Raw genomic sequence first — 24703 nt, 5'->3', positions numbered from 1 at the left:
CTGCAACAGCAACTGCTGATCAAGTGTTTTTCCAGTAACATCAAAATGTGGGAGTATAACCTATTCTTAAACTTATTTAACCTAAACTTATAATGTGCCTGTTTAAATGAAGGAACTATGCTGCTGGATTTCCTTTCTTACTTTTATATTTTTTTTTCTTCTCTAAAACAACACAGGGTGATGATTGAAGGTCTTTAGTAGAATATAGATATTACCGGTGTTCTTTTTTCGGCATTTAAGAGTTCAACAAAGTAAGACTGGTATATTGACTATATGGGTTGTAAGAAATAAAACAAACATTAAGCCTGGCAATGGTTTTATTATCACAGATTTACCATGGAATGTCATACTAGTACAAAATATTTATTGCCCAATTGGTTTGTTAGTTGTTCATGTTGAATACAAGGAACAGTAATAAATCATAATTGTTTTACTGCAAATATAAAATTCTCATCTGTAGGATGTCTTACATTTGTAACATTTTCATATTCAATTATATTTATTAAGTAGAATATCATTTGGAAGAGCATGTTATCCAGTACAACTCAGAAACCCAAATTTCATCTTTTCAAAATTAAATAAAAAGCCTATATCATGTTAAAATTTATACAATAAAATCCTTGATAATTTTTGTTGACTATCTTGAAATTTATTATGAAGAACAATAATTTAAATTCTGTAAAACAAATTGATAAGATTGTGTTTATCAGGATATTGAATTATCCAAACATTTCTTTTTTTTCAGTAAATTACACATTGATGCTGCCTTTAAAAAAATTATTGTTTGCTTGTTTTATTAAAAGAAAAACATCCTCATAACTTCACTCAAACACTTTGTCTTAATTATTCATTTAACAAAACAATCTATGGTTTTGACAAATTGACGTGATAGGCGTTTTTGGTTCCTCTTAGTCTATTCTGGATAACATCTTATAAATTGTATTTAGTCAGCATCCTACATTAAAGTCATATTGCAACATCTACAGTGAGTTGTTAGTACATCTAACATCAGTATCTTTACCCCTAATACTGACAAATCATATATATACAAGTTCAGGCTATTCCATTTAATTTGGAAGGGTAGGACAGGATTTATTGAAAGTAAGAGGTTTCTGAAAATCCCTTCCTATCCTTAATAAACTGAAAGTAAGAATATTGATTAAAGGGTTTCTAAAAATCCCTTCCTCATCCCAATTTAAATGGAGTAGCCCTTATATACTATCATAAATTCTGAAAATCCCTTCCTTTATACCCCAATTAAAATGGAATAGCCCTTACATACTACCATAAATTACGCCAATATACAGCATTACATTGACCTACAATTTAAATATTACAAAATTATGTGACCTACTTTCATCTATGATTTAAATATTATAAAAAACTGTTGTGATTTTATATATAATATACTACTACTGTTAGAAATGAATTGTGCAATTCTAATTTCATTTGATCAAATACAGTCTTTAAAACATTTTAGGCGCTAAATCAAAAATTGGCAAGGTGGAACTTCGGTAAATCTAACTTAGAGAATTGGAATCACAGATTCTTGCAAGTTTCTTAATTAAGATAAGGAGAAATTATTTTAGCCACTGATTTTATAATGCACAATACCAATTTGAAGATCAGTTTTATATTTATTTTTGAGTCAGTCTGTGAACTTAATTTTTAGTTACAGACAAGTATGAACTAAAGGGCTGTACAAAATTGTTGGGCTAGACTGTATACTGTATATGTTTACAATATAAACTTGTATAAATGCAATATAAAGGATTAGTTTAAAGACTAGACATGTCAGTATTTGATACTGATTTCATGAGACTAGACAACATTTAGTCATCTTGTATATAGTGATGAAATATTAGGTACAGCTATTTTACAAAATCTGGTATATAGTTATTAATTTATTAGTTAAGCTAATTAACTTTTCCAAAAAATATAGTGTAAAGTTACAGATATTCCACAAAAGCTAATACTTAGCAATACATTATTAGTTATAGCTATTTCACAAAATTTGGATAGTGTTATGAATAATGACAAACCTTAATATTCATGGAGGCATCACATTACAAAATTTTGAGGTAATGCACCATCTGGTTACACCAATATTAACGCTTTTCCTAAATATAAGCCAAAACTGTTTCTGATTAAATGTTATAGATGAAAATAGTATCAAAGTTTCAAAGTGAAACGAATATGAAAGTTCAAAGTCCAGTATAAAACTGATTTAGAAGATTTGATGACATCTTATATCGGTGGGATTCAATTTACAAAAGTATAAAAAAGCATCTATAAAGGTGTCTAGTTTAATAAGATATTTACCAGCAATCATATATGTTTAGGTAGATAAAGTTAGGGTATGAACTAAGATTATTTGATTCAACAAACATGGTATCATGAAAATACACAAATGAAGTGTCCATTGAAAAATTCTTTTGGCAAATGCAATCCATTTTCTTTTATGAAATAGGCGAGATGTTATGTCTGAATACCATATTTGATCATTGAATGGTCAAAAGTTCTGTATAGTATAAAGTCAGTCAGTAAATCTGTTTCAAGTTATTTTTTCTAACAGAGGAAAATACATCATACCTGCCAACATTCCAAAATGCCAATGGGTTTTTTACGTGCAAGATGGCTGTTATAGTTCTACAAAACCCTTAAAGCGGCCTTCAAATTTATTTTATATTCTTATTTGCTTCTTCATACTTTTACAATGATAAATCAATGATAAAATTGATTGTCTTGTTTTAAATTGTGGACAAAATTCCAATCGGGATCCTCCATGGAGAAAATCCACCTCAAATAGTGACAGGGCCCAGGTATGAAACATTCATCTCATCTTTTGCAACATGGAGTAATACAGTGAACTCAACTTGAACCATCTTAACTGGTGTATACTCATATCACAGAGACTCAAGTATAAAATTCCATCAAACATCAATAAAGTTTTGTATAAAAAGTAACAAAGTAAAAAACTTGTATCTTAGAGGTACAAAAACTGCTCACAACCAAGAATTCTGATCACATTTGGCAGTTTATCGTTGGTTTTACATATTAGTATGAAATACTGTGGATTCATTTTTTTTATGGGTATCAATTTTCATGAATTGTTAAAAACTTGCATATTCGTGGATATTTGAATTCAAGGTCTTTCCAATCTCTGTATACAAAGATTTCTAAGATATGATATTCATTGAATATTTGAATTCATGTTTCACCAGTACCCACGAAAATTGGTATCCAACAAATAATAATGAATCCACAGTATTATAAATTAGTCCTTTTTAAATATAAACAGTTGCTGCAAATTCAGAAATTAATGAAATGTGTAAATACAAATATGCCATTAGGTTCAGTAAATGAAACCATGTTTTAGTCAGTTTCACCTTAGTTTGTAATGGAATTTGCCATTTTAGTCATATTTATAAAATTTGCATACACATGAACTAATTTAAAATTAACAATAGTAAGACAACATCAAAATGTCAAAATTCTAAACTAAATCTCTGAATTATTTCATAGTCGGGAATGGGTAAATTATTGTAAACAGGGAAAAAATATACTGGAAAAACAGATAACAAATCTGTCAACAATGGAAATAAGGTATCTTAAAATGTCTCAAACATGGAATAATTTGTCCTAATAGAGACATAAGTAGCTTGACCAAATTATTATGCTACATTTTTTAAACAGCACTATTTTAAACTTTAAAAATCATTATCAACAGAGCAGCTTCCCTTTCATAGAGTTATTTCCCTTTTCAATGAAATACAATAAAACTGAAGGTATTCAGAACCTCACAAAATGCAAGTCCTGAATATTTGCGCATAATGAAGTATCATAAACAATACTGATTTAATGCATTATAGCATACATTATTAACCCTCACCAGACAAGAGACAAGTCTTTAAAAAGGGGAGATAACAAATATATATGTTTTGAAATTAAGGGAATGGAATTCAATAAAGTAATTAAGTTTGAGACAGAAATAGCGAGACATGGCTTTCATGAAAACAATCCCTTCCTTTTGACTTCTTAGTACAAATAAACTTGGTATAAAACAGTAAAAATATATATAATAAATCTGTATTACTTTTTATGATGGTAAAAAGATTTCATTCTGTAGAAAAATGAAAATATTTCAGAGACTTTAAATGAAAGAACTAGCTAAATACTACTCTAACTTTCATCCATTTTGATTTGTACTATTGGCCTTTAACCGTCAGTTTCATTTAATTTGTTTTCAATATTAGGAAAAATGTTGAATAATTCAATGAGACAAAAAGCACTCTGTATATAAATCAAAAGACATATAAAGTCAAACATATAGTCTTAAACAATACACAAGCATCTTCAGAATATTATAATCTTAAAACAGATAGTTTGTCAATCTTAATTGGTGATTTGAGTTTTTTTACAGACAATTTGTAGAAGAGACCTATTTAGCATCTTTCTAAAAGTATTTTTGGTAAAACAATTTACTACCAACATTTATTGTCTTTTAACTTCCTCAAAACTGGGGCAATTTAAAGCTTAATAAATATTGTATGGACATTTAAAATTTTGAAATTTGATGTTGAACTCTATATGTCTTGATTTTCAAGTGTTGTTTTTTAAGTTGCTGTTCAATTTTACTTATATGAATTGAATTTATGATTTAAAACAAAGTAATGGTCAATATTTTTAAAAAATACTATTCAACTTTACACCAATCTTTATACGACATATCACATTTTTACAAATTAAAAGAAACTCATAGCTTCAAGGGCCATATATAAATACACATATACCATATATGTACATCATGCCAAAAGATAAAAATAACGCTAATAAACTATCATATACTATACATAATAAATATATAAAACATATCATCCCTAAAAAATTAACAAATAATTTACATTAACAAAAACATTAAAAATATGATATGTAAAAACTGTCAGACAAACTCAATGAAAGAATGAAAAAATATGCAATTCCCAGCAAATTTACAGGCAAAATATATATATGTAGTTGTGTAGAATGCCACCTTGGAAAAATATATTTTGTCCCTTAGGTCAATGAAATTAAATTCTCCCCATCAGTTTTTTCTTTTCTTTTTAAAATTTGGTTACAAAAACTTTAAATTAAGGCTACCTGTTGCAAAAAATAAAATCTAAGCAATTTTGAAATTATGGATTTTATAAGAAAAAAATATCTTTTAATTTCTAAATAATATTCTACCTGTTCTTCAAGATCAACATATATTTTTAAAGGGCTAGTAATTCTAAAAACAGAATCAAATGAATAAGCTTCCTTTAGAATAGTTCAAGCAAGAAGAATTAATAATAGATTTTGTAGAAGATGTTGTTAAATCAACTATTATATAAGAAAGACTACACAAATATGTTTCCATTATATTTCTATTAATCTCCAAAAGCAAAAAATACTGTTTGTAACATTAATACCAGAATTCAGTGGTATATTTAGACCTGGTATAAGGGAGACTACTTTTCATGTCAATAATGCGTTAAAATAATCAAGTTTCAGGAATGCTTTTAAAGCCCTCATGTGAAACGGATGTAAACTTGATCTATGTTACTTCAAAGCTTAGAATTCATTTGTGAGAATCATTGACACAAACGCACAAGTGATTTGTAGAATTATACCCTTAACCTGGGTCTCCCATCTTAAATTAATAAATAAATAAACAAATTTGATTGGTTCTAAGTAGTTAATGTCTGTTGAGAAAACCTAAATGTAGTTGTTCTGGGACATCTATCGTTTCCATGGCTATACTTGATGGATTGAACGGGAATGTTACTGGGAAAGTGTATTTTGTGTCCATTAATAAAGTGTTGTCGGCTTCCTGCCGTCCTTGTAATTTCTTCTGAATCTTCCTAATGAAACTGACTGGTACACGCTCTTCAAACTCATCAACTGGGGTGTACAGATTAAGTATCTTAACAATCTGAAAGAAACCAGAATAATAAATAAATAATAAATAAAAATTATAAAGCGGCATAATATACAAAACAATTAACGACTTAACATAAGATATAATGAGCTTTTAACCAGCATAAGACCAGAAGTAACAGATAAGCAGAGATAGACCCAATAAATAATTAATTTCAGTTTGAATAAATAATATTGGTTAAGTATTGCTCAATCTAGTTTTCTATGTTGTATTTTGGTAACTGTTGTTTGACATTTTCTTTTTTGCCAAAGGCATTGTCAGTTGATTTTTTACTTAAGAGTTTGAATGTACCATACCTTTGGTATCTTTTACCTCTCTTCTATCATAAATTTTTCCTAAGCATAAATTTCTCCCCTCAGCAAGCTATGTACTTAACTGATTTGATTTTGATATTTTGTGATTTAAGGAGGCTCGCGGGTTAAGGAGGCTCGCGGGTATAAGATGTTCAGAAAAAAATTAAACATTTATTTTTCATTTCAAATTTTATTTATTACCTTTAGTAGTTGTGACTATCATATGGTACAAAATTCCTTTAAAAAAATCAATTCATGTTGGCCCCATGTGACTTTTAAAATGTAGATATCATTGAAAATGCTCCAAATTATCTCCCTTTGGTGCAAAAATGCCATTTTTTGGCATTAACATTGAAATACCTTTTTTAACTCATCGGTGACCTATATTTTTTATTGTTGTTTTCGTAGAAGCTGTACATAAACTAAATAATTGTAAAATTTAAGCGATTTCTGTAATTTAGTTCTTTTTTTATTTCGATATTACCGCTATTTCTGCTATTAGTTCAACTGAAAAAAGGGACATTAACAAAAATATATGCTTCTTTCGAAGGCAGATTGTGAGCGTGAATGAAAGGTGACCCCATTAATTTATTTTATTTTTCTATTAGGTATAAGATAAAGTTCATTTATAGAAAAATATAGAGAAATCCTATATTAAATAAAAAATTTGATTTAGACCAGCTTAAAGCCACTTTGAAGCACCTTTTATGCTATTATCTGGCGGCCAGTTTTTATTGATGAAGGAAGCCAGAGTGCCCGGAGAAAACAATCAAGCCTCTAAAGGAAAACTGACAATTCTAGTCCATATGAATCCACATGAGCAGGTTTCAAAACTCAAAACCTCAGTGGTGACTGGCTAGTGATAACAGAAATAAATACTTACCGTATAGCAGGGTGCAAATTTTTGCTTATTTTTGCAGATAGAACAAAATACCAAAAATAAATTCAGCCAATTTAAAACGGCACAGGCAAAGATATTGTTTAAAGTTTTCAATCCGCCAAAATATTTCGTATACCCTATTCAATGGAACACTCTCAATACGGTATACCACATGGCCACTGAGGCCACTGAAACCTACCTGTGGAGTTGTTAGTTTAGAACACATTTCACATATACTGTCCACATCAGCATCTGTTTTCCTGGCCTGTAATAACTGGGAGGCTTGGGTAATAGGTTCTAATGCTGACAGGGCACCAGATTCACCTAGTTTGTTGTCACGTAACCACTGTTCTAAATGGCTCAGATTGTATCTGGAATAAAATGAGTGTAAAAATAAGCAAACTGTTTTATGCAAAACAAGGCGAGCAATAGCTGTAATGCAGCCTTCAGTGGAACCACAATCTGTTGATACCTGTAACTTGGCATTGCACAAGGTCATGTTTTTCTCTGACTGTAAAACGTCTTTACACTAAATCTATTGGATGTTGGATGTGTACTGATTAATAATGTAGTCTCAGATGTTGGATATTTTAGTGTGTTATTGGCTTTCAACTAGCTGTAAGTAACTGCGAGCTCTCTCACATTAGTAATTAGTGTCTTTTAGTTGTTAATAAATGTTAACCGTACCAATTTTTCTGCACCAGATGTGGATTTCGACGATACATGTCTCTTCAGTGATATACATGTACCCGGCCACGCCAACTCTGTGTTTTTGTTAGATGTAATTCTATTTGTATCCATCTTATGAGTTAAACCTTTATCAACTAGTTTTTATAGTTCTTTCCTATGTTGTATGAGTGGTGATTTGTATAGCAGAAGGCACTTATCCAATCTCTTTCCTTTTGGAGTTACTATGATTCCCTTATCTTTTTTTTATAAGGTCTGAACAACCTTACATTATAATTGCCTAGACACTGATTGCTCAAATTGCAAAACAACTTGTGAAATCTGAGCAAAATTTCTGGTCACAAAAATGTGTTAACAAAAATTGTGTATTCCAAAACCTGTCATTCCTTAGTCCTACACTGGTCCCAATGTTATAAGTCATATATAATTGACTCTTAAGGTGAGTTGAGGCTTGTTAAAAGAGTTAAGTTAAGTGTATGATACAAATGCACTCCCACATTCAGTACAATTTAACACAATTCTCTGGCCGCCATTAGTGTGTTGGATTAGACAGGTTGTACTGTAACTCTGTATGTATACCATACCTGATCTGCATTCCTTTCGACCAATTGCACATATCTTTACGTAGAAGTAGGTTGTTGAGAGCACCAGAGGCAACAAAGTAATATAACTGTCGGAAGATCTGTTTAACCAGTTCTGGGTCCACGGCATGCTGGGCTAAAATCTGACTGTATTTGTTCATCTGAAACACATTTTTTTTATATATAATGTTTACAAGCAAGTGAACCATAACTCATTTGTTTGAAGTATCTGTGTTCAAATTTGATTCAATATGGAAATGTCATGGATCCTTATCATTTCGAAGGAATGATCCTCTTTCGAAAGAAAGTCAAAGGTCCTCTATAAGGCATTAGTGTAAAGAATTGTTATTCCTCAATTTTTGTACTTGTTCCTTCTCAGAAAGTAATAGATCCCAGATATCTGAACTACACAAATTTGACCTACACAATATATTAACACAAATTCCCTGAAAAGTAACTGAAACTTTCATATGAGATATACTGAAAATCTTATAATGTTATTAAAATTCAAAATGTGACATTTTTGCAAAACCTTTAAGGTTGCAATTCTTGCAATTATAAAACATCGCCAAAACGTCTCATTTTTTGTAATAAAACATGTGATATAACTTACCACTTTCATAAGAGAATCTAGAGACAGTTCTTTTTCCTCCAGTTCATTGGCATTGCTGGAACTTCTTCCTCTCATACCTGAAGGTTTGGAAGCAGTCAGTCCTGCTATGGCTTCATGTTCTAATACTGCTGGTACTGAAATTGTATGACAAAAAGTTAGAAATAAACAAGAAAACACACTGTCAGATTGAATAAATGTTGAAAGGATTAACGAAAAAGGTTTTACTATGTATCATGTAAAAGAGGGGCAAAAGATACCAGAAGGAAAGTCAACTTAGCATTATCAATGATCCATGACATTATGGTCATGGTCAGTTGATACATGCAACACTGACATATACACCTTACAATAGTTCCATAGGCATTAACCAAATATAGTTTCGCAATTGCTCTGGGATGATTCCATGTGTTTTCAAATGGGTCCCTTGAACATCAAATTGGGAATTGTTATCCCAATTAGGATTTTTTTATGCATACAATCTAAGACAAAATAATATCATTTTCCTGTAAAGACGGAAAATGTATATTAAGTTTCACCTGTACAGTGATTGTAGAAGTTATTGGATTCAGACCAGGGAAGTTGTAATACATGAATAGCATTGCACATGATGCACTATTATCTTAACTTTGGTAAACAAGGCCTATTACAAAAACATATATACCAGCTAACATAAACCTATGGCAAGCCTTTTAGCTATTTATTCGAATTTCCAATTATCTCAAACTATATAAGATATCTAATGAACTATTATATTAGATATCTTATAAAGTTTATGATATATCTTGAAGTTAGATTGAATAGCAAAACGGCTTGCCATATTAACCACTGAAAAAAATCATCCATTGGGTATTTTGTCAACAGATCATCTTTATAAACTTACCTTGATTCAAATGGATTTCAAATTGAACTGGCCAATTGTTGAATTCAGAAAAGCAATTACAAAAGTTTATATACCTAATTGATAAGATATTTAAAGCAATTGAACCAGTTAACTTTAAAATTATTTGGATTATTTTTATATCTTTTGAAACAGTTACATAATGATGACATCGTATTTCAGGGGGGAGGGGGGACTCATTTCATGAATGGTCTATCATCAATATTATTTTCAACAAAAACATACCGGCTATTATTTGGCGATTTGCTTTTACGAGATCGGCGGCAATTAAAATTTATTCATCAATGTCAAACAATTTTTTTTACCGAGGTCTGCTTTGACACCCATTTTGGCAAAAAGCATGTTTTTGATCAACCTGCTGAGCGATCTACTTTTACGACATCAAATACTCCCATAACATTTTAATCAATAGAATCTGGCTGCTAAAATTGTTTACCTCATGCTGACATAATTAAATCGTTGTTAATAAAATGCAATTGTGTTCATCATTCTTATCTAGATTTTACTACGTTTTGACGACAAACTATGAAAAATTATAGTTGCCTTAATCGGTGACAGAAACTTTTCCAGAAATACCGATTTTTATTTTATTTTCCTGAATTGGGAATCTATATTGACAAACATTTTTGGGGGGCCACTGGCAGATTTAAGGTGATGGTACTATATAGTGGAATCATCCCTGTTGATAATAGTTACATTATAAATGAAACAGACTTAACCAGGTGAAAAATTTACATTGATCATGTTGACCAATGAAACATAAAAATGCGGTCAAGGTCACATGTTCACCTTACAATCTTTCAGTGCACCAAATATTATTGACCCATTGCAATAGATTCTAAGAAACAGACTTGACCAGAAAAAAAAACTGACAAATGACCAAAGATTTTTTATGAGGAGAGGAGCAGTGCTCAATCTAGTAACACTTGTGACCTTAAATGCTTATACAGATGTCAATCTAGAGAATTTGTCCAATCTGGGTCCACTCTAAAGCAGCAAAACCCATGTGACCTGTAACTTACCAATCATTTGCTGGACTGATTCCTGCATCTGTTTAATCATGGTTTGGTAGATCCACACGGCAAGATCACTGAACACTTGTCTGTACTCTGACAGGTCAAAGTTACGTAGACCATGTTCGTTTTGTCGTGGGGAATTATCTGCTTGGAAAGCCTGCAAATGGAGTGTATCAAATGTAAAACCCTGTGGAATTTTTTTTCAGCAAACAAGTTACAAAAATTCAAAGAGCTTCTTAAAACCTGAAAATTAGTTAAAACACATGATGACTATGAATGGTTGTTTATGATTAACATTTGTCTAGATTTAAGAGTTGAAAGGTGTTCTTTTCTCAGAAAATTGCAAAAGTAAGAATGTTTATAATAATGTATTCTCCATTTCAACTTTAAGGAATCTAAAGATTTTAACAAATTATTCATAAAAGTTTAACATATCATTCTCATTGAAAGATCACCCACGTTTTTGGTAGGGTTTGTGTTCCTCAATTTCAAAAGTTCCATGTATTTTTGTGTAGACTGTTCATAATCTTTTCATGATTTTTTTATTTGTTTTTGACATGGAATTGTCAGTTTTTCTTAAACTGAAAAGATTTCAGTGTTATTTTAGTAGTCTTGCTCTTTTTCTGTTAGTTATGAGAAAAAGAAAAAGTATAAACAGTTAATTCAGTTTTTACAAATTCATAGATAACTAAGAATTTTTTTTATCAGAATTAGGATAAACGTCATCAGCAAGTAGAAAACAAGTTGAGTAAAACTCATTGATGTTTTATTACACAATATTGAATAATAATAATTATGACAAAAGAAGAATAATTTTGAAGATAATGGGGAATTAAAAAAAAACAAACATAAGAATGAAAAAGTTTATTTCTTAATGTGTTGGTTTGAAAGTATTTGAACACATTGAGGAATGCATTCAAATGGTAGGTACACCATGCACATTCTCAGACAGAAAAAAATAGAAAAAAATTATCTCACCTTTTTAACCTATCTAGTCTGGACAAAGGGAAGTAATTCTACATCAGTGTGAACAGTTATCATTCATTTTCTGTGTGTTTATAATTTAACATTAATATTGGATACAATTTCTGTTGATTTCATGGGTATGGGGAAACAATGAATTTATAAAATGCTCCATGACATACTATTTCTAAGTAACCTTAATATGAGCAAATACTAAACTATGGAATTTAGTAATGGATATAGGTGCCCTAATAGTAGCCATGTTTGTCTCCAAGAATGTTATCTGTTCCCTCAAAATAGTAGTTTTAAAACTGATATAAAATAATCTGCAGTACACCAAGTCACAGATTCTCCATCAAGGGGAATACATGTAGTAAATTCATACAGTTTTCAATTGCGAGGTACTTACTTTTTCTCCACTGTACTGTTTGAGTGTATGCAGCAGACGACACGTGTTGGTCAGCCATAACGTAACTCTCTCAACGTCACTGTGATGTTTCTGAAATAATAAATTCAATGAAATTAATGAAACAATCGATTTTTATTGCAAAATTTATGAATCATTTGAAACATAACAGCTTTTAGTTTTTATCTTGCCTCCAAAACAAATAAATATAGATGACAGGCTGATAATTTGTTAAATCAGATGTAAATTTCAATTACACAAAACTCATCACTTGCAGAGTTTAAATTCACGAAACCAAAAAATACAAAGAATGTTCCAATTATGGCCATCTTTGTTGAAGGCCATATGGTGACCTATAGTTGTTAATATCTGTGTCATTTGGTCTTGTGTAGAGAAGTTTCTTATTGGCAATCATACTATATCTTTATTTTTTTTATCTTGTTTAAATGGAAAAGCTATTGTACATAAATGTCCAATTGTTTTTTTTAACCTTTTCAACAAACTTTTCTCCCGTCTCCTGACATCAGATCAAAATATACCTTGTAAGTGACCTATATATTGACCTACCTTGACACATTTTTTGATTCCATTAATTGTATTTGTCAGCAGACCTCTAACTTTCTCGTCATCATTAACATAATCTGTATGTCTGACACACATAAACAAAACATAGGCTGGTAACCCTGGTAACAAACCAACAGCTACACGAGGTTTTAAATCTGAAATAAAAGTAAGAAACTTAAGTTAACATTTTCACATACTCCAAGAGTACCCAATGATGATTGTGGCCAAGTTTGAAAAAATTTGGCGCTGTAGTTTCAGAAGGTTTTTGTAAAAGGCAACAGATGACAAGGACAACGGACGCCAAGTGATGAGAAAAGGTCATTGTTTTTTAGGCCTGCTGAGCTAAAAATAAAGAAATACCCTGTACAATTTTTTTCCATGATCGTTTACCATGTTTTCTTTAAAGATTATAAAAGAACATTAAAATATTGATGCTGTAAAAAGCAGAGCAATGAAAATTGTATAATGCGTTTGAATGTCTCTATGCTATCTTTCCACCCTCTTTTTTGAACTACCCCATTTAATGTCTTAACTGTGAATAAAACCTTACAACAAAATAACCTTATATACTGTAAATTTACATACCCATGATTAGGTTTTTGATGAGTGCCTGTTCATCCTCCTTACGATATTCTAACATGCCCATGTAGTTCCTCTCCCGATGTTTTACATGGGCAACATTGTCTTCGTTTGATTTAGTATCGTCTTTATCTATCTCCGCAGCAATCTCAGCCGCTACAACAAAGGAACACATTTTGAAAGAGTAGCACAAACAATCATTTTTTAGTGGGATTCTCAGAGTCAAGAGAATTTTTTTTATAGGAATTTTTAGACTATATTTTGACTTGCGTTTTATGGTGTTATATAAGAAATATGCTGTATGGTTGCCAATGAGACAACTCGGCACAAATTGGGGTATTTTTCTTTTCTGTATGAATTATTGTTTCTGTATGAATTATAATTTTATTGTTCTCTAGGTATCTTATCTTTTAACTACCAGTAATAGAATTTAGGTATAATTTTTAGATAAATGTATTGATTGCAAAAATTATAAGAAAATCTAAGTCTCTAAATAAGTATCTGCTCATTTTAAAAGGTTGATTTTAATTGAAAATATAACATTAGGTCAGAAAATTCCAAGTAAAATTTCAAAATTTCCAGTAATGGGATCTATATAGATCCTTTACATGTATGTTATGTAGAACAGAATTAGTCTTCAAAAATACAACCTTTACATGTATGTTATGTAGAACAGAATTAGTCTTCAAAAATACAACCTTTACATGTATGTTATGTAGAACAGAATTAGTCTTCAAAAATACAACATAAAAAAGTTAAAGCAGCACATACCTTCACCATCTTTGAGACGTTTGGCGTAAGTTTTTAACATTTTCTTCAGTTTGCGTATCTGGTCTTGGTTTTTGTCATTTGATTCTCGCAGATCCTGCAATGAAAATAAATCATGATGTTTAATACATATACATATTGTTTACACAATTGTATCTATACTCAGATGAGTCTATTCAGACACATTTTTACATCTTAAAACCAGCAACATTGCAAAGATGTTCCCAAATGATCAGATTAAACAAATATACATACCTGATTTTCAAATGTAAGCCTTTTAATTTCATACTGCATAGCTGCTTTACTTAATGAACTAATTCATATATACAACTGAATTTTCAAATGTACAACTAGAAACTCTCATGCAACATTCTCTGAATCTTAATAAATATACTAACCAGATTTTCCGATGTAAGCCTCGTAATTTCGTGCTGCATGGTAGCCTCAATCTTAGCCTCCGGACCGAGCTGTAGATTCTGTAAACAAACATTAAGATATTTTTATCATTAAATATTTTGTCAACAAACATTTTCCTCATTGTTGAAGCAGATTCTTTAATTATAATTTAAACAGATGATTTAACACAATTGTTTGGACAAACTTTTATTGTTTATGTAAAATCTAAATAAGGAAGCAAAGGATAATAACCTTAGGACATTTTGCATTTATAAGGGTCTCGATGGAGGTTTTAATTCTATAATCTCTCATTTTTCATTGTTTCAAAACGAAATGTGTTGCCCATTATCAAAGTTGAGAAAGAAACTGGGAATGTATCAAAGAGACAAAAAACCAGATCAAAGAGCAAAATACAGCCCAAGGCCATTATTCATTCTTAACATTTAAGGACCATTTATTCTATATTTTTCTTAGGTCTATTTTTCTTTCTTCATTAAGCCCCATCCAAATCCTCATTTATCAGGTAATTTATATATGACGTCTACTGCTGTATTCTGCTCTTTAGTCGGGTTGTTGTCTCTTTGGCACATTCCCCATTTCCATTCTCAATCTTATTTGAATACTTATCGTTTTAATACTAGATCATAGGTGGATCCAGGGTGGGGGTCCCAGGCCCCCCCTTTCGTGGGAAAATTTGGTTGATTATATAGGGAATCATTGAAGCATGACTGGAACAGGCCCCCCTTAGGAAAAGTTCTGGATGTGCCACTGTAGATTCTGAACATGGCTTCTTTTAGCAATAAATAAGTTTATCCAATCATTTCATGCCATTTTACTGATAAAATATATAATTATAGAATTGCAAACTAAATTACCAAAGTTTCATTTTTAACAATATTCAAGTTGTTTCATTTGTCATGTTTGTTAACACTGTAATTTTTTGTCTTAAATTTCTGACTTTTAAATGTTCTCTTATTTTACTGATTGTTTTTTGAACAAATGTAAAATATCTCTTCATTAAACTTTTTGTCTTTTCTGATGAGTATTTTGAAAAAATGTATTGTTTATACTTATTTTAAAATAATGTGATGTATAATGTCTATTCTATAAAGCAAATATGTGAAAAATGAAAAATCTAAAGAAACTGTATATAAATATATATATATATGTATTTGTTCAATTTTGATTTTTGATCTGTTTGTTTGTGTGTGTGTGTATGTAAATTTTTAGTTAATATAATATATATTGTACATTTTAGTAGAAGTTTTGCATTCCATAAACAAATCAAACACAGAAACACTAGCTCTACATCTCAGACTGAATAATAGTATATCAATAATAAAAGAAAAATCAAATCTTCACTTTTTGTACCAACATAAATACTATTGTTGAACGCTAAAATTTCTAAATATTTCCTTTCTAGCTTTCTACTATTTTGTTTTCAAAGATTAAGCATCAATATATGTTTTTTCCATATAAAGCAAAAAAAAACAACTAGGGAATTTAATTTAAACTTGCATTTTTTTTTTAAAGTTTGCTCAATTTTTTCCTTCATTCAACTATCAACGTTTTTAAAATAATTTAAATTTTGACTTAAATTCTTTTAAATGTTAATAAAAAAAAATCTAAACATGTTACAGTTAATGAGCTTTTCCATAAATATTTTTGCAAAGAATTGCAGGAAAATAAAATTTAAAAAAAAAATTAAAACAATTAACAATTTTGATGTGACAGAAGGTAAACAGAGAAATAATCAGTCTGATGTATATAGCTTACACTAACATATCCCATTCCTCGTGTCATGCTTAACATAGGTGTAAATCCAATCCGTTCCTTAACTTAGGACATGTACAGTTTGTTTATAAATATTTCTACATGTAAGAGAGGTAAAAGACAGAAATAAATACGACAGATCTAAATGGTATATTCTAATGTAATGCATATTTTTGTGCAACAGATAAATGCTTACAATGATTCATCCTGACTTTTATATTATATAAATGTTACAGAATTTTGACTTAAAAGAAAATTTCAATCAAATGAAAATGAAATAAAATAATCATAAAATAAATTAAAAAATATTTTTTTGTATTTCTAGCTTTTTTCTAAGATTTTGCCAAAACTAAAAAAAAAACAATGAAAAACTTGAAGAAAAAAAAATTGACTCAATTATAAAAAAAAATGTTCTAGGATTTTTTTATTATTCCAAAACTAAATTCAAAGTCACTCAGAATGCATTTGATTTCAAAGATCTAAGTTGGCTTATATTGAGACAGTGAGATTAAAGGACAGCCCTTTTATACTTCAGAAAACAGGCTTTTCCTCATGATAAAATTTACCAAAAATAATAAGCATCAATCAAAGATAAATCTGTTGCATAAAAATGTGATAAAACTGCTGAAATTTTGAGTTGGTCTGTTCAACATTTTACAGTCACAAATTTCTGATTGTCAAGAAAGATGTGCAAAAATATAAACTCTGCTTCAATATCTGGTTTCTATGACAACACATGAAAATGCATAACTGAAATTTTAGTAGAGTCTTGATTAGTATGAATATAAATGGAGGAAATACTCAAAATATTCTTGATCGCTGTTTCATCATGTGTTTTAATATTTACCGATTCTGGCTAGGATTTCAAATTCAATTAAGTCTCATAGTGCCCTAGTGATGAAGATCTTTCAAATGGTGATAGTGTGTCCAATATTTATCTATATGCAAACTTTTACTATGAGCCCATTCATTTTATAAGGTACCAAGTCTGGCAGATTGAGAAAAATGTGATTTTTTAAAATAGGTTATTTCATTTCGTGGTTTAGCAAAAGTATGGATGCCTCTAAGCAAATTTGTATTTAATTGAAAATCTAAATTTGTGGCTCATGTTTAGCAAAAGAATCTTTGAAAATATGTACCCCAAACATAACAAATTGAAACGATGGTATATTAGGAAATTTTGTTAGGTTGCTGCTTCATATATAGATGGTTATCCCAAAATATGTCTTATAAATTTTCAGGACTTTTAAAATGACTTTTGTTGCTTTTCACACTAATATTGTGCATAAAACTACTGGTCTAACTATGCAAAAGAATGCAAATCATGAAATGTGTTGATAAAAAATCAAAGATGGCTGACATGAAAGATGTGTTCTAAGCAGAAAATAAACTAAAAAAGACAGAATACTAAAAGAAGTTATATCTGGAATAAAGCTGACTGACGAAATTATTTTATGTCAACAATCAAGAACATTCTGAATAATTCCTGTAACCATGGTTACCTACACGAGTTATACTGTTATGCTGAAAGAAAGATGGCCACCATGATAACTAATATTTATATATTGAGCCACACAGCATTATGGTTTTACAGCATCTTCAGCCTTTGTCATACATTACACTATTTTATAATATTCTTATATATAGACAACAAAAAATCCTAATCTTTTTAAAAAAAATCTGCATATATCTTATAAAATATGTCTTAAACTTGGCAAAGGAAGCCTTCATATTTCCAAAAAAAAAAAAAAATTAAAAAAAAACCAAGAAATTCAATATTTTATTAATTATTAATCATTGTATAAATCAGATTCAAATAATAAAAACAACCATTTAGGTTTCTTTTTTCTCAAAAATATACATAATTTCTTATTTCATCAGATCTTTTTTCAACAATTCAAAAATTTCAATTTTATTGAATTCAATTTTTATAATTGCAAAATTATTTGGTCAAAATTTTCTTATATAGCCTAACAGTTCTTAAACTACCCTTTCTTTTGTTGGTTGGTAAAAAAATTCTAGTTTCTGTCTCCAGAAATTAAAGAATTTTAACATTATTGGAAAAAATCAGAGTTAATTGTCCCATATTTCATTATAAAATGCCAAAAGGCTTATATTTTTTGGGTTACAAACCTGTTGAATGATCTTTTGCTGTTTCTCATTTTCTTCCTTTAAGTCTTTCACTTGTTTCTTTAATGTTACTTCTTTCTTCTTTGAATCTTTTTCTGTTTTCTGTAACTGGTTTTCTAGAAGTCTGAATTATATATCCAAAATAAGTTAAGACATTATCTTATTTTCCTTATCGATACACAATAAGTATTTAGAAAACAGAAGGTGTAGGTCAATATGTATTTAGAAAACAAAAGGTGAAGGTCGATACGTATTTAGAAAACAAAAGGTGAAGGTCAATATGTATTTAGAAAACAAAAGGTGAAGGTCAATATGTATTTAAAAAACAAAAGGTGAAGGTCAATATGTATTTTGAAAACAAAAGGTGAAGGTCAAATACTTCCTCAAGCCTATTGTGATGGCATTGCAATGCCTTCTTTAAGTTATATCTTATTTTCAACTGATATATTCATTGGTTATATTTATATAATTTTCTTGTATTTTGATGGTATTTGTTAACCATAAATTAAGAGTGGAACAAATGAGCAAATTCAATTGAGCTTAATTGCATGATTTGTCAATACAGAAAAAAAACCTATTAAACTAGATCCCCCCCATAAAAACTTAAATCTCAAATAATTTTCAAACTCTCGTCACTTTTGACTTACTCCTCGCAAATCTCACACATTAAAACATATGGAGCTTCATCTGGACACATTGTACTTTTATTTGCTGTGATAATTCTCTCGATACGTAAACGTCCCAAACAATCAGGACATCCACAGATAGACCCTTCATCCCAGTCTATAGTGTTGTCATGGTGACAATTTGTATATTGACAATCTTCAAAACTTTCTTCAGGACTTGGAACTTCTATATTTTCTACTTCCAATAAATCTTCAAACTGAGATTCAAGATGGCTATCATGGCTGAACACTTTATCGGTCAAATTAAAATCTGATGACATAGTTTCTCCAAAACCTGATTCAGGCTGTGAGTATCTCATACTAGAGCAATGTTCACCATGTTCATGTTCAGAACATGTGCTGTGTTCATCTTGTTCATTATCAGAACATGTTAAGTAAGCACCATCCTCAACAGACATGTCATCTGCTGAATGATTTAGATCAGGGAAATGTTTTCTGTTATGAAAATCAACATCACTCAGATGTTTGTCATATAATTCTTCTGCTGAATGTTGATGAGATTTATTTTTGGATGAAAGTTGTTGATGATGATGACAATGGCAATTATTTTCATGAACACAATCGGAGTGATCATCATGTGACTTAGTATGGTGAACACATTTATCACAAGATTGACCGTCTGGCAAGTTACACATATTGCATTTAGAATCACTTAATACTTTCAGATTGTCACTTATTTCTGAATGGCACAATTCATCAGATATATTTTCTTCTTCAAAGAATAACTCTTCTGAATCTACATGTAATCTAGATGATAGATTTGTAACCGGTTTGTCTATCAAGTCTGGAGCAATTTCACTATCATGATTTGAATCATTTTTATGATTGTTATCCAACTGATGATCATGATTAACTTGATGCCAATCATGATTAGTTTGTTCATACATTACTTTACCATCATTCTCCTTTTCAAATACAGAATCATTATTATCAGTTTTATCACAATCAATATGACTGCTATCAAAATTTTTGGTGAAATCACATGTTTTCTCAGAATGATCATGAAATTGATTAGAAGGATTAATACTCTCATGACATGATTCATTGATTGTCTCAAGTTTATAGTTGCCCAAATTTGAAGTCTGATTGTCTTTATCGGATAAATGATTTAAGCAATCACTAATATCATGATTACTATTATTGGTAAACAGGGCTTGAACAACTTCACAGTTTTTATGACAGACATGATGTTTATTTGATGTTTTCTGTTCATTCCCACATTGACAAACATCATCAAGTGGTGAACATTCAATTAAAACATGTTCATCCTCCTCATTTTGTTCATAACTCACATGATCATGATGAGCCTTAAGTTCACCGGACTCATGAGAGTCAGGTTCACAAATCTCTGTCATATTTTGTTCAATACTATCCCATAATTTTTGTTCAAATTTATTGTTTGATTTTTCAGCACTATATTCCATTTCATTAACGTCTCCTTGACATAATTCGGAAAACATTTTCTCATTATTATTTTCCACAACTTCTATCTCATTAATGGTGTACAGATTTTTGTTAAAAACCCTCCCACCAGTAGAAATATTATTTTCCAAGGCTCCTATTTTGCTTTCATCATTGTTTATAACAACTTGCTCTTTTTCACTATTTTCATCACTTAAACAAACTTTTACCTCATCATCAATATGATCATCAGTATTTTCATCATCATCAAAACTATTATCAATATCCCAAGTTTCACTATCATCTATACTTTTTACATTTTCCCTTTTTTCAAAGGCTGTTATTTCACTTGTAGAAGCATTGCTCCCATTTTCATTAGATATTCCTGGGGAATTATCCAAATGCTCTTGACACATGTAAACTTCATCTCCACTAAGATTTTCATCAGACATATAAAGCTCACTTTGCGAGTTTGTATCACAAGTAATTTCAACATCGCCTTTGTTATTCTCATGAGTATCAACAGATGTACTTTCACTATTTAATATACAATGGTCATTAGTGTGGTCATTTTCCTCATCTTTTAAAGTGTTATTATCTAAACTATGTAATTTAACATTTTCAAACTCCTGACCAATAATTTTCAATTTATCCTGGTTATCAATGTCAGAAGATGTATCACTTCCATCATCCATTACATCAACAGCCAAGTTATCAATGCCTTGAAATTGAGGCTCTTTTTCAGCTAGCAATGAATCATTTTCACTTGTATCTATATTTTCAGAGAATGTGACATTGCTTATTGCTAAATATCTAGACATCACATTAGACACATCATCCCCTTGACTAAAATCACTGGATATTTTGGCATCCACCTCATGAAAATTACCATGCTTCATTATTTGTAAATTACTATCACTTTTGTCTGTGTTCATAATTCTATCATTTTCATTTTCTACATCAATATCACTTTTTGGTTGTTCAATTTGAGCATTACAAACGTCTACAGGTCTAGCAATTTCAGATATATTTGCAGCCATGTTATCAACCCCTTTAAGTTCTGATTCTGGTTCTAATTTAGTAGTTATTAATGAATCACTGTCAGCATTGTCAACTGTTTGAGAGAATTCACTACTCTCAATACTAACATTGCATTTGAGATCCTCTTCGCTCATAATCTGGTTCTTCCCATCCTCAACAGGAGAACAGTCACTCTTGATACTAATATCACAGGTTACATCCTGGTTGCTTGTAATCTGGTCCATCCCAGCCTCAACAGGATAGCAGTCACTTTTAATATTAATATCACATTTTTCATCCTGGTCCCCTGTAATCTGCTCCTTTTTATCCTCATCAGTGCTACTGACACTCTCATCAACACTATTGCATTTGACATCCTGGTCACTCATAATCTGGTCACCAGGGTTACTAGTTAAATCACTGTACGAACTCTCACAAGTTTCTGATGTCACATGACTCTCATTCAATCCTGAATCACAAGATTCTACAACATTACTATCATTTAATTCTGACTTCGACTCAGTTTCATCATGTGACACAATATCTTTCAATTTCAGTACTTTGGCAGTCAGATCATGTGATTCAAACTCCTCCTCCTCATTTTGATCTAAGAGCACATGTGACACCCTTGTTTTTACTGAATCGTCAAATGTCCAATATCCACTTGTTTCATTCATTAAATCTAAATATTGGACTGACACAGCATTTGGATTGTCAATCAAAGATACTGATTTGTTATTGTTCCATAGAGTACTATTTCTTGTGGAATAATTTGAGGTGAGTGATTTGTCATCCTCATCGTCTGATTGGTTGTCACCAGTTGATGCTGCTGCCCCCATTGTTGAACTTTGACCAGGCTGTTCAACCTCTGTTCCACCTATAATTAAAAGAAAAAGTCTTTAGATTAGTAATTATTATCAAAACAATTTTCCAAACATTTCAAAAATAGACTATAAAGTTATTGTTGCAATAATATTCTCTACTTATAAGATTTTTACGGCAGGAAGTCCCTCTTGTAATCTTGTTGAACATGCATTGTCTGCTTGTAGAACAAGATAATGGTATGCAACTTTCAACAAGATCCCTCTTTTAAATCAAAAATATGAAGCTATTGGGCATATGCCAATGATACAACATCCCAACAACACGCAAACTCAACTTATGCTTAACATACTGTCTCTCAACTAACTATTTGAAAATACAATTCACAAATCTACGGTAACATTTGAATCTTAAAATAAAATTTTACATGTCTTACTTTAACATTCCACCCATTTGTTTTAGATTTGACAAGGTTTACATTCCATCAAATTGATACATAGTCAAAGATGGAAGCTTTTATTTATAAAATGTTGATAGATGTACGAAAACAACTGTTTGTGACCCAACAAATGCTATGCCTTGTAATTAAAAAAAAGTTATTGTCAAATCAGTCTGTCTCCATTATTCAGAAAAAACTGTGTCAAGGTCACACATTAAAAATTACAAACGACACGATTTTTGTGTTTTATGGCATTATGTTTAAGTTTTGAATGTTATGTTTAAATAGTCAATTACATTATTTTAAAACTTAGCACACAACATTGTGCTAAAAAATATTCAAATTTTTACCCCATATGAAATCTCAAAATTAAAACACATGTGGCATAGTGTTTTTAAATCTACAAAATAATTTATAACGAATGACCAATTACATTATACCCAATTTTAAATCTAAAATATTTTTTTAAAATTTTTCAAGATATACAGAATTTATTGATGCTGGATTTTTTTTAAAACAAAGAAATAATAATTACACAAGATACAAAATAAATTACACACCTGCTAGCTTTGTCCTTAAATTACCTAACTTCAAAAAAGTAATATTTAAGTAACAAATAGATAATAATGTTGACTTTCTGTCACTTATAGACCTTGTAATATCCAAGTATCGGCAAACTTATCTAACAATTGACACTTTGGTTTAGAGATTAGCTGACACTTCAAGTTAGAGATTAATTTAATATCAAAATAAAATACCTTTCTCTACAAAAATGTTTGGGTTAGAGATTAAAAAGTGTACAAATCCTCAACTTGATATTTTCTTTCTTTCTTATAAAAACAAACTTTTCCCTTTTGATTTAAAATTTCTGTTAAGCTTGAGTTTAGTTTATGAAACCATTTTTGTGGGTTTAGTTTTGAGAGATTTAGGAAATATGCTCCAATACTTTTGACCCCAGTGCTTTTATTCTTGAAATCTGTGTCCTCAAATTTTTTATCAAATAACTTATTTTTTGTATTCATGTGGAAACAATTATTCTTTTATTTGTAAATGAATGGGTGTTTTAATCATTTTTAATTCATATTTCATAAAGATAAAACAGAGCAAGGTTTAAATGACCAAAATACAAATATCAATCATCAAATGATTATCAAAATTATAAAATATTTAAATTTTCTATATTATATAAGATCATGCAGTTTGAAAAAGTTTTGTAAACTTTTTTAATACAATAAAACAATTAAAAGTTTTAACTTTTTAAATTCAATTAAACAAATTAAAGTTTCATAAACCTTTTTTTTTTGGATGATTATATCAATCATGTCAAGCGATCATTAATAATTAAAAAATAAAAATGAAGTTTGATTCAAACTTCTATTTTGAGATATATTGTAACTCACAGAACATGTCCTTTGGCATAAATTTCCAAAATTAAGTTCTTTAAGAATTTATGAAGTCAAAACCTAACCAGAACTTTCTTCCCATGTTAAACTACAAGTTGTAAAATTATATATTTATTATTGCCTGGGAAAACTTTCCTTGAAATATTTTTTTGACAAATTTTCCTTACTAGATATAATAAAATATTGTGTAAATGGGGAAAAAAACACTTGTATTACAAGATGACCACCTGGTGTCATCCAGGACTTGACCAATAACATAAAAATATTGTTTTTACTTTGACACTTTTCGTGTACCCAAAACAAATAAAAGAAAACATATAGTTGCGTAATGTTGTTGTTGGAAAAAGATTTACATATTTGATAACGATATTGAATCACATCAGAGATATAAAACAAGCCATAAATGTCTAAATCACATTAATTGAC

At 30.0% G+C, this 24703-nt stretch overlaps 1 protein-coding gene across 14 annotated transcripts in view; it reads right to left on the bottom strand.

Annotated features, from left to right (window-relative positions):
- Positions 1-299: 299 nt before the first annotated feature.
- Positions 300-24703, bottom strand: part of LOC143052106 (unconventional myosin-Va-like) — a 103424-nt gene continuing 79020 nt past the window's right edge. For 7 of the 14 annotated variants that reach the window (XM_076225066.1, XM_076225073.1, XM_076225068.1 and 4 more), the window contains 12 exons: positions 18510-18630; positions 17883-17900; positions 14606-14683; positions 14211-14304; positions 13446-13595; positions 12864-13015; positions 12300-12389; positions 10934-11084; positions 9014-9147; positions 8404-8561; positions 7332-7503; positions 300-5953 (listed from right to left, as the gene is read on the bottom strand). In XM_076225066.1, the coding sequence (XP_076081181.1) occupies positions 5717-5953; positions 7332-7503; positions 8404-8561; positions 9014-9147; positions 10934-11084; positions 12300-12389; positions 12864-13015; positions 13446-13595; positions 14211-14304; positions 14606-14683; positions 17883-17900; positions 18510-18630 (1555 nt within the window). In that variant the 3' untranslated portion in view covers positions 300-5716. Of the gene's footprint in view, positions 5954-7331; positions 7504-8403; positions 8562-9013; positions 9148-10933; positions 11085-12299; positions 12390-12863; positions 13016-13445; positions 13596-14210; positions 14305-14605; positions 14684-17882; positions 17901-18509; positions 18631-19153; positions 22491-24703 lie in introns of all 14 variants that reach the window. The other 7 variants (XM_076225080.1, XM_076225076.1, XM_076225079.1 and 4 more) reach the window with 3 other exon arrangements.

Source organism: Mytilus galloprovincialis, chromosome 11 (genome assembly GCF_965363235.1).
Source record: "Mytilus galloprovincialis chromosome 11, xbMytGall1.hap1.1, whole genome shotgun sequence".
Lineage (NCBI taxonomy): Eukaryota > Metazoa > Mollusca > Bivalvia > Mytilida > Mytilidae > Mytilus > Mytilus galloprovincialis.
The sequence above is the reverse complement of the archived record's forward strand: the minus strand, read 5'-3'. Positions and strand labels throughout refer to the sequence as shown.